The sequence below is a fragment of the Vespula vulgaris genome, chromosome 15 (assembly GCF_905475345.1).
Source record: "Vespula vulgaris chromosome 15, iyVesVulg1.1, whole genome shotgun sequence".
Taxonomy (NCBI): domain Eukaryota; kingdom Metazoa; phylum Arthropoda; class Insecta; order Hymenoptera; family Vespidae; genus Vespula; species Vespula vulgaris.
The window spans coordinates 3,471,849-3,482,500 of record NC_066600.1 but is presented as its reverse complement, the minus strand read 5'-3'; the positions used below and the strand labels follow the sequence as shown (position 1 = coordinate 3,482,500).

The 10,652-nt window shown below is 38.5% G+C and overlaps 1 protein-coding gene across 3 annotated transcripts in view; it reads left to right on the top strand.

Moving 5' to 3' along the window:
- LOC127069417 (SAM and SH3 domain-containing protein 1-like) overlaps positions 1-10,652 on the top strand; it is a 207,431-nt gene that overhangs the window by 173,544 nt on the left and 23,235 nt on the right. For all 3 annotated transcript variants that reach the window (XM_051006426.1, XM_051006427.1, XM_051006428.1), the window contains 2 exons: positions 684-844; positions 1,472-1,518. In XM_051006426.1, the coding sequence (XP_050862383.1) occupies positions 684-844; positions 1,472-1,518 (208 nt within the window). The remainder of the gene's footprint in view (positions 1-683; positions 845-1,471; positions 1,519-10,652) is intronic.

Below are 10,652 nucleotides of genomic sequence, written 5' to 3'. Positions count from 1 at the left end.
CTTTTCCAAAAAAATAAAAAAAAAAAAAAATAGAATCATCTCACTTGTAAGATTAACCGTACGTGTATCGCAAGTAAGGATCGAGTGTCCGTCGAGAGTAATTTTCTAAAGTGGCTTAAGAGGTTTATCAAGCGTGTAAACCTCATCGATCCCAAAGCTTAAATCGGTCATTGTTCGTAACCGTGAGACTTCACTGGCAACACCGTCAACGGCTAATCGAATTTCCAATCGCGAGAAATCGATTGCCGATTAAGGTCAAGCTCTTCTCGAAGACCCCCCGCGGGCGCGTCGACGTGGAAAATTAATAAGGAACTTCCTCCGTTCTCTTCCGATAAGAGAAAGACCGAGGAGAATCATTCTCGATTAAAAGAGTACCATGCTTTTTCATACTTCCTTTTCGTTTCTTTCTTTTTCTTTTCTTTTTTTATATCTTTTTTTATCTCTCTCTTTCTCTCTCTCTCTCTCTCGTTTTAGCTCTCTTGGCGTAAAAGAAAAATGAAATTTTTTTTCCTACCAAGACGACAAATTATCCTTCATTTTCTAAAAGAAAATTACTAATATTTTCTTCTTCTTCTTCTTCTTCTTCGTTTCTTTTCGTTTCTAAACAAATTTGAGATAATAACGAAGGAAGTGTATGAAAGATAGAAAAGAACAAAAACGCCTTTTCTATTTCTTTTTTATAGCCATCGAGCTGCCTCAGTGATAAGGAAGAAGACGAGATCTATGGCTTCGGTTACGGTGTCTTCAGTAGACAAATGCTTCAACATCGTCAACAAAAACTTGCGCTCGCCACGCAGAACTCGGCCGCCATGACACCGGCTGGGCATCCACAACCCTACCAAAGGTAAGTATTTTTTCTTTTTCCTTTTCTTTTCTTTCTCATTTTATAGAAAAGATAAATAAATAAATAAGTAAATAAAAAGATTTCTTTTTTCTTTCTTCTTCTTCTTCTTCTTTCTTTTTTTTTTTCTTTTGTTTTTGTTTTTTTTTCTCGTTATTAAGACACGTGAGAAATTAATAAATCTCGAGGTAGAATGGGTCAATCGTGGACTAACATTAAGAGAATAAAGACGAGCGCAAATTGTCCGTTCTTATCAGCATAACGCACGTGATTATGCTGGAATCACGTTAATGTGAAATACCGAATACGTGCCGTTTCTACGTCTACAACGATTCAGCTCGTTTCTCCTTGCAACGAATATTCCTGACGTTGACTCGTTCCACCATGAAAAACATAATTTGATATTTTAGTTGAATTTTTATTTCAATTAAAATATCTCAATCGTATCGTCTACTTCTACTTCGACTTCTACTAGACTACTACTACTACTTCTACTACTTCTACTGCTACTACTACTATTACTACTGCTACTACTACTACTACTATTACTACTATTACTACTACCACTACCACTTCTTTTTCTTCTTTCTTCTTCTTCTTCTTGTTCTTTTTTTCTCTTCTCTTTTACAGCTGTCTGAGCCCGAGATCAGCATTTTTCTACGAATTTCCACCTAATGGTAAGTCGCCAACAATTTTATTTGACTTTATGTATTCTTTAAGTTACACCAATTACTTGAAAAATGAAAAGAAACAAAAAAAAAAAAGAAAAAGAAAAGAAAAACAAACGGAAAGAAATATTCATTAAACTGTTAAATCCTAATATCCGATATATCCGATCGAAGATAAAATTTTTACAAATGTGCGTTACATTATTATATAATAATACACAATCGAATTTCGAATGACGAATATGTAAAAGTAACGTCTCAACATCGGAGAAATAAAATCGAGACGAAGAATGTCGCTCTACGATTCTAAAATTTTCCAAGATATCGAGAAACACTTTAGATTCCATATTGGAAAGGCACTTGGTGTAACCAAAAGACGTAGCGAGGGGAAACGTGGGACGTGAGTGGTGAGAGTATTCCGGTTGATACTTCATTTCTGTCGACTCCTTCCACCCATCTGGATGCCCATTCCGTACCGTACGTCGTCTGCTCTGGCTATGAATACATAATTGAGATCGAGACCTTCCTCGTAAGTACCACGTAGGAACGTATTCCTTCGAGATATCCTCGACACGATCTTCATCCTTTCGATCCTTCTATTCTTTCAATACACCAAATCTTTCCCATCTTTCCCAACTTTCCCCATCTAAAATAGACCTTATCAAAAAGTCTGATTTCTGGTTAGCATCTCGTAACGTTTAAGGAATATTTGAAAATCTTTTAGATCATTAAACATTTTTTTTTTAATATTTATCGCAATGATAGCGATGAATAATAATCAATGCAATTTCGAATAATGATATGTGCGTAATTATCTTGTGAAAATAGAAATTTTTTCACAAGGGAATTACGACGATTAGATTTTTCTTTTATATATATATATATATATACATAATTATATATAATTTCTATAAACGATCTTTGTATAATTCATTATCGCTGTGTACGCATGCGTAGGAAAAATAATTAGATAGAATTTAAAGGTAATATATCTTATAGATTGATACTATAAAATGCTTTAATTCTTTACAGAAAACTGCTCGATGTAAGATATATGTGTGTGTGTGTGTATGTGTGTGAAGAAATAAAAATGATCAAATATATTAACTTCATTTTATAATATATACTACGTATCGTAAAATAACAATTTATAACATTTCGCTAACATTCGAACATAAACCAAACGATTGATTCTAATTAAATCGCTTCGAAACGATCGAAAAAGTCTGTCGATATTAAACGTAATATCGATCAGTACTAAAAGCAAGTTCGAATGTAATTTACGTGTTCGTGGTTAAATTATCGAATTACCGAAGGAAGGACAAGCATAAATTGTTGTCATACGACTAGCCAACAAGTCCGAGCGAGGTCGGCCAAGGTAAACTTCGTAAGGAAAGTTAAGCGCGTCTCCTGTTGGTATTCCTATTCCGATCGAGAGAGAAGCACGTTCGTGCTGTGGTGGTTCTGAAATCCTCGTTGGAGTTAAAGGTACCTTCGAAATTCCAAGACCACGTTCAAGGGAGGAGGATCTTAGCCAAAATAGAGCGAGGTGTTGGGAGAATGCTCGTGACCAGCTTCGAATTGGACTAGCAAGAAACGTTGGGATACTCTTTCTCTCTCTCTCTCTCTCTCTCTCTGTTTCTCTCTATATCTATGTATACATACGTGTATATATATATAGTCTGCTTCTCTCTGTCTTACTCCTTCCGCCTACCAAATCGGAGAACTAATCAGTTTGGCTGTGGAAAGGAAGGCATGAGTTAAAGGAGATGGGGAGATGGAGGGTTGGAGGGTGAGAAGGGTAGGTAGGTTCGCGTTTAACAGTAATTCCGTGTAAGAGGCGCCAATGCCGGATTGCCGCAGCACTTAGCAGTTGTCGCGCACAATGGTGCGAGGGCGCAAGCACCCCAATTCCAAAACCGAGCGTGGATTTGCTGGGATGCGCAAACACGCTTGCTTGGGTTGCTCGCTTAGCGAAGCGCGCCAACTGTTGGAGAGCAAGCCTGTTTGTCTGGACTGGAATCTAACTAAGAGTTAGGTTTAGTAAGGACCGCTCGGATCGGAGTTGGATCGAAACGTGGGACACAAGGAAGCTGAGGAAGCTGACTGCCAAGGAACGAGCTGTTAAAACGAGCATCGCTTATCCTTGTCTCTTTCTCATTCCATCTTCTCCTCTACTATCATCCATCAGAGCCAACACCTTCTAACGTAGTAGATTTAGTAGAGACGCCACGACAAATTTCTAATCAGAGTACGAATTCTCTTAATGGCTCCTTGATATTCTCCTTTTCCTTAATTAATCATTCATTACAAAACGCATCTTTCTATTTGGATTTATCCGACGAACTTTATCCAACGTTTGTTTTTCCATTTTCAATCGGACGATAATCTATCGAAGCGTGTCTGTCACTTAATTACGATCAAAAGAAAAAGAGAAAAAAAAATGGGAGAAAGAAAGAGGAAGTAATAAAGAAAAGGAAAGAAACGTGTACGTGTCACGTTGCGATCTATTATACAAAATTAAACACGCTATCGTTTAAACAAACGTGCATTTATATACTAATATGTATTATATCTTTCGATACACACGCGTACAAACACACACACACACACGAATAAAAAGAGAAAGAGAGAGAGACAAAGGGAAGCTGAATTTTGAAGACAAGCCAATAACATCATCCCTCTCGGTTATTCAATCCACGTATTTTCGAATATACCAAGTTAAATGTACGAGTTTCCCTGTAAACACTTCCTTTTTCATTCTTATCTCACAGTTGGAAGATTAAGCGAGAAAGTTCAAAAAGGAAGGATAGAAATGGGAACGTTCCCCTTCGTTGGTATTTAATGCGTTCTTCCACTGGTGCAAAGGCACGCAATAGGATCCGACAGGAGGAAAGAGGGATTCACTGCGTCGCTTCGAAGACGTCCTCGAAAGGGAGGCTTTTTACAGGCACGAAGGTCGAACAGTCTCACAAAGGACAGGGGAGACTCGAACCGTAAAGCGAACGGTGATAGGAGATCGGAGGCCCGTTTGTTGTATGGGGTGGAATCCAACGAGGGCGATGGCCTTATTCCCTCGTGTAATTGCATTTCGGTGCCGTTCTCTCATGGTGTTTGCCGTGGTAGCATCAGGGTCGACGATCCTACGTTTGTGTATACTATCTCAACGATGAGTAACGCCGACTCAGTGTCTCTCGCAAAATTTCGCACGATAGATGATAGATGTGTGTACGTGTGTCTGCAAATTCGTGTTTCTCTGTCTGTCTGTCTGTCGATCTATCTGTATGTATGTATGTATGTATGTATGTATGTATGTATGTATGTATGTATGTATGTATGTATGTATGTATGTATGTATGTATCGTATGTCTGTCTCTCTGTGCGCGTGTGTGTGCACGCGTTGTTATTTTTAAATCGCCAATAAACTTGCCAGTTCGTCGAGTACGAAAATTTTCACGTTCGACGCGCGCGAGATATGTTTGAATTTTTCACGTATCACGCTTCTCCTCCCTTTCCATTTCCCTCTAACCCCTCTCCTCCCATCGCCGCCATCTCACTCCTCCTTTTTTTTCCACCCCTTCGCCCGCGTCCAAATTTATTTATTTAACATTTAGAACCATCCCGGAAAGTTCGTTTAAAAGCATTCACACGTGCCGAATACGTGTGAGCGGTTATTGACTCTCGGTATTTCATATTTTATTGATTCCCGTAAACAGAATGATTATTCCGCAAAATGTTCGCGCATAGGAAAAGTAAATACAATATTAAAATATCAAATCGAATAATTCATTGAATGTCCTGACCGTGCGCTTGACTATCGAGAAAGAATGAGAGAGAGAGAGAGAATAAGAGCAGAAAAAGAAAAAAGAAAAAATAAGAATGTATCGGATGTAACTACAGTTTTCTTTTTTCTTTCAGACAAACTTCTTCTATGTCTTTTTCTTTTTGTTGTTCATTTGTTGTTTTTTTTTTTTTTTTTTTTACGTCGAAACGTAAAATTTGTCACAAAGTTAAGTAGGCTTTTTTGCAAAGGCATTAATTGAGAACAAAAAAAAAGTCTCTTTATCTTCTCGCTTTGGCTTTTTCTCGATTATCAAAGGAAATGGACGACTCGCTTACTGCGACTGAATGGAAAAATATAGAGAAACTATCTATCGCGAGACTAACGTTAACGTTGCATCGTTTGTATAAAACGAGATCGTTGTTACGCGAAACCCAAAAGAGAAACGTACGTGCTTCGTACGGAAATCTTTTTTCCCACCCTTCTGTTATCCTCTCTTTCTTTTTCTCTCTCTCTCTCTCTCTCTTTCCTTCTCTTTCTCTCTTTCGAATATGCCGACACTAGTCTTTTTTAATGCAATCGTGGCCAACGCGACGCGTTCGATCGAATCTCGTTGCCGTACAAGAGATTGAATCACCAATGTTAACCGGTCCGGAAAATCAGTCACGAAAAATTGCATGTGTCACGACGATCAGAGTAACGTGATTTAACCGTTGACGATTCTCCTACGCTGTTTTATCGTGCTTTTAACTTGCCAACATCTCTCCACCTCGTCCTCTTTCGATTGATTACCGTGCTACGAATATCGATGAAAGATTCGATTTTGTCGTTAAAGGTTTTTCAAAGATTTCATAGATAAAAAAGAGAGAGAGAGAGAGAGAGAGAGAAGAAACGAAACGAAAGAAACAAACAAACAAACAAATAAAAAGAAATTGCTGAACACCTCCTATCCTTAAGAACCTTCGTCGTGATTATAAAATTAATTCAAACTATTTCGCATTGGTGATTATATTCGTGAATCGGACAGATCAAAATTATATAAATAATAATAATTATTATTTTATAATATTATTATTATAAATATTATATTATTATGATTATATTTATTATTTTATTAATAATATTATTATTATATATTATAATTAAATCATCATAACGAAAACAGAAGAAAAGAATAAGAGTTCTAAGAAGAATTATAGAAATATGATAGTGAAAGAGAGAGAGAGAGAAAGAGAGAAAAAGAGAGAGTAAGAGAGTAAGAAGCAGCATGGTGTCGAAGATGTGGAGGGGAGGATAGGGCTCTTGAATCGGCGCGACACGCGCTGCGTTGTACTTCCGCCCTATGAACCCCATCACCGTCTGGTACAAGTGCCGTGTATTCCCGTTTCTCTTCTCTCGCTCTAACTCACAGTATTCTCTATCTTGCTTGAATCTCTTTCGCACCTCGGCTATTTCTCTCTTCCTCTTTCTCTCACTCTCTCTCTCTCTCTCTCTCTCTCCCTCTTTCTTTTTCTCTCTATCTCATCCTCGTTCCCTTGACACACGCGAGGAAAACGAAAGAAAAGGAGACGAGCCCTGTGTCTAAGTAACCCGTACAGCATCCACGCTTCGTCGTCATGGTAACGTTACACGGACTAGCCACAGACGAGCGCGTGGTATGCCTCTTGTGAAAGCAAAGGCGTGACAAATAGGGAAGAATAGACAATGACGATACTCTACGGCCGGCGAAGCCTCTCAACGGGACTCTCAGCCCTTCGCGAGTTTGGCTGCGAAAAAGTGAGAAAAGAATGAGAGAGAGAAAGAGAGAAAGAGAATGGCAGAGAAAGAGAATGAGAAGGAAAAAGAGAAAGAATGACTGAGTGAGTGAATGAGTGAGTGAGTGAGTGAGTGAGTGAGTGAGAGAGAGAGAGAAAGAGAGAGATTGTCTTCCTGTATGCAACGACCGTTCGCTCACTGCATGACTTGGAGTCTGCCCAGCTTTACCTCCTCTCCACTATCGACACCTATCCTCTTCTCTGTTCTTTTCTCACACCCCTCATCTCTCACCCCTCTACGCCGTTTGTCTCTTATTGTCACCCACGAAAGACCTGTCTTCTTCTTAACCCTTCATAGACTGACGAGACGTTAAAGACTCGCTGAGATAAATTCCCCCATCTCCTTTCATCTACTACTACTACTACTACTACTACTACTACTACTATTACTACTACAACTAACAGTTCGTTTACATTGATAACATTTAATTTTTCTTAGGTCTCTTGTTATGAAATCTTGTATAATATATATTTTATTAATATTCGTAAAGCAAACGTGGTCATACATATAAATCGTTATCTCAATCGAATTTTAACTTTATTCTAATATATGTTTTATCCTTGCTAAAATTAATTAAAAAGAAAAAAGAAAAATCGATGTCTCAATGACATTTGTATTAATTAAAACAATTGCGTGTGCGACATCGACTATTTCCCTCTCGTAGATTTTTAACGCGTTGCTTTTTAATCGAATCTAATTATCGAATAGATTAAGGATCTTTCTTTTTTAACATCGAGACAAATTTCGGATCTTCTCTTTTGGACGATTCAACATTTTCATTACTCTGCGTCTCGTGGTTTTAAAGGAAAGTTGCTCGAAGGCATCTCTATCTCTGTAGAAAAATATCTCAAGAGAGTATCGTCAAATAGAAAGAGAAAAACGATAGCAACGGAATGCCAGGTTGCTCATTGGTCGCCTAGCGATATCCGTTCGCTGCCAACGGTATCAAGAAGTAAGGGAGAAAAACACGAGTGGTTAGGGTTGCGATAGGATATGCGAACGTGGAATGAGGAAAGTAAAGTGGATTTTAATATCGCTTATTTATTCATGCTTATGGCGGCAGCCCCACTTTCGACCGACGTGGATTTCAGTAATATCGACTTCGTCTCTCTCTCTCTCTCTCTTTATTTTTCTCTCTTATACTTACACACATCTTTCAAACTGTACACATAACTGTACATACTTATAGCGTATATTTTGCCAATAAAGACAGTAAACTCTCGACTTGAACTATCTCAAACCATCTTATATTCCATATCGTTCTTTATTTTCTTTTTATTTATTTATTTATTTTTGTTTCTTTTTTTTTCCCCGATTATTTCTTTATTTCTTTCAAAAATTTTCTTTCCTTATCCTTCCAACATTTATCCTTTTTCCCTATACATCGTACATACTTGTAGTACGATTTATATTCCAGACGAGATTCGAGAGATCGATAGACATGGCAAAGAGTAGTCAACGACTATAGACGTTCCGAATGAAAAAGATTTCTTATATATTTCGAATAACCTCGAAGAAAGTATCCTCGTTAGATGTTTCGACCGTTCGAAAGATTATGACTTCCGTAGCTTTTATTTCCCCCTAACTCCCAATGCCTCCTTCATCCTTGTTCCTCTCGGTACTACCACCACCACTCTTTAAAAGAGCAATGGGTAAAGGGAAAAAGAATGGTAGAGTGCGCTTCTGTCGTACTAGATAAAAGGAAAAGAAGTTTGAACTGTTAAGAACGACGACGGCCAAGCTTCGAAGTTGCGATTTTAGAGAGAAAGAGAAAAGAGGCGTAAAGTAGAAGTAGAAGTAGAAGTAGTAGTAGAAGTAGAAGTAGAAGAAGAAGAAGAAGAAAACGAAAGATGAGAGTAACAGGGAGAAGAGTATAGAAAAACGGGGGTGGTAAAAGAGTGAAGGGGAGAAATCGCAGACTTTAATAACTTCGTTGCTTCGTGGAATTCTTCTCGCGTCGAGGTACAATGCGGAAAATCGAGAACACTCATGCCGCGGAAAAGGCGTACGGCGAAACTCTCGCCGTAATTTACGAGAGAACGTGCCAAGCTTTGGAAAGCGAGTAAATATCATCGCTCGTCTTTCCGTCGAGCGTCCAAGCAAGCGTCCACCCTTCGGTCCACCCCCTTTTACCCGGTTTTCTTCTCCCTACGGTGGACCAGTTATAATCAAGGGTACTTTCAAGAAGGAGCAATTGAATTTGTCGGATGGTGTCCAAACTCTAACCTTTACTCTTTGCGTTTACTCAAGCTTCGATTCGGTCATGAGATCTCTTTGTAGAAACGCGCAACCCGAAAAATGAGGAGTTGAAAACGAAAAGAAATCATTTTTGTGTGGTGGCTTCGAATTAAAGAAGTCGAGAAGCACGTACAGATAAGAGAGAAAGAGATAAAGAGAGAGAAAGAGAGAGAGAGATGGAATGTGTGTGTGTGTGTGTGTGTGTGTGTACAGGGTAGACAGATAACTTCGAAGAGAAGAGACGCGACGATAAACGGACCGAAGAGAACGAATTCCATGAGCCTTTTATCGTGAACCATCCCTCTCTCATTCATCCACCCTCTCATCCTTCTGAGCGAATTTAGAACCCTTCTTTTTTTCCCTTCGCGACTTTGAAAGATTCGATGCACACGCGAAAGAAACGGGTTCCTTCGATCTCCCTCGAACGTTCCTTCTTTTTCCTTCTCACGGCAATCCTAGTTCTCCCTCTTGCTTACCATTTTATCCATCATCCTTTCGTACATCCCTTCGTCTTCTTACCGCTTTAGAGACATCTCTCTCTCTCTCTCTCTCTCTCTCTCTCTCTCTCTCTCTCTCTCTCTCTCTTCTTCTTCTTCTTCTTCTTCTCTTTTTATTTCTATTTCTCTCCCTCTTCTTAAAGAAAGTTATTGGATCCAGCACCATCTTCCTCTACCAATCGAGTTTATTTTTATTCCATACGATTCATTCGGTCGAACATGACTCGGTAGTTAAAGCTTCAGCAATATATATATATATATATATATATATATATATATATATATATCCGATATTACGAAACGACATTCCTTCTTACTCGCGGTCCCGCGAGGCTCTTATATTCTTTCCCTCGTATGGCTCGTTTCTATCTTACCCTCGTGGCCTGCTTCCGCGTTATTTCTTTAGCTTATACCACCGTAGAAAAGATCCTCGCTTCGAGTAATAGCGACTTCCGCTGGATTCCCTACAACGAATTTCCTCGATTGCTTCCTCGAAAAAGTTTCCTCCCGAACATTTTCCACGGTCCCTTTCTTTCCGGGTCATCCTCCAAAATCGATAAATGTCTCGATGGAAAAATAGATTTTATAGTTTTACACGAGACGTCGACCTTGCACTTTCTTTAAATTCATTTATGACAGAGAATAGAGCAATGAGGATGAGATCTTTAAGCGAACAAACGTTTCAAACGTTTTTCAATTCTGCTGTATTTTTCTTTTCTTTCTTTCGTTTCTTTTGTGTTTTTTTTTTTTCATTTCTATAAAAACTATAAAAACTAAGAAAACTTTATACTTTGCTCTTTATGTTTTCTTTT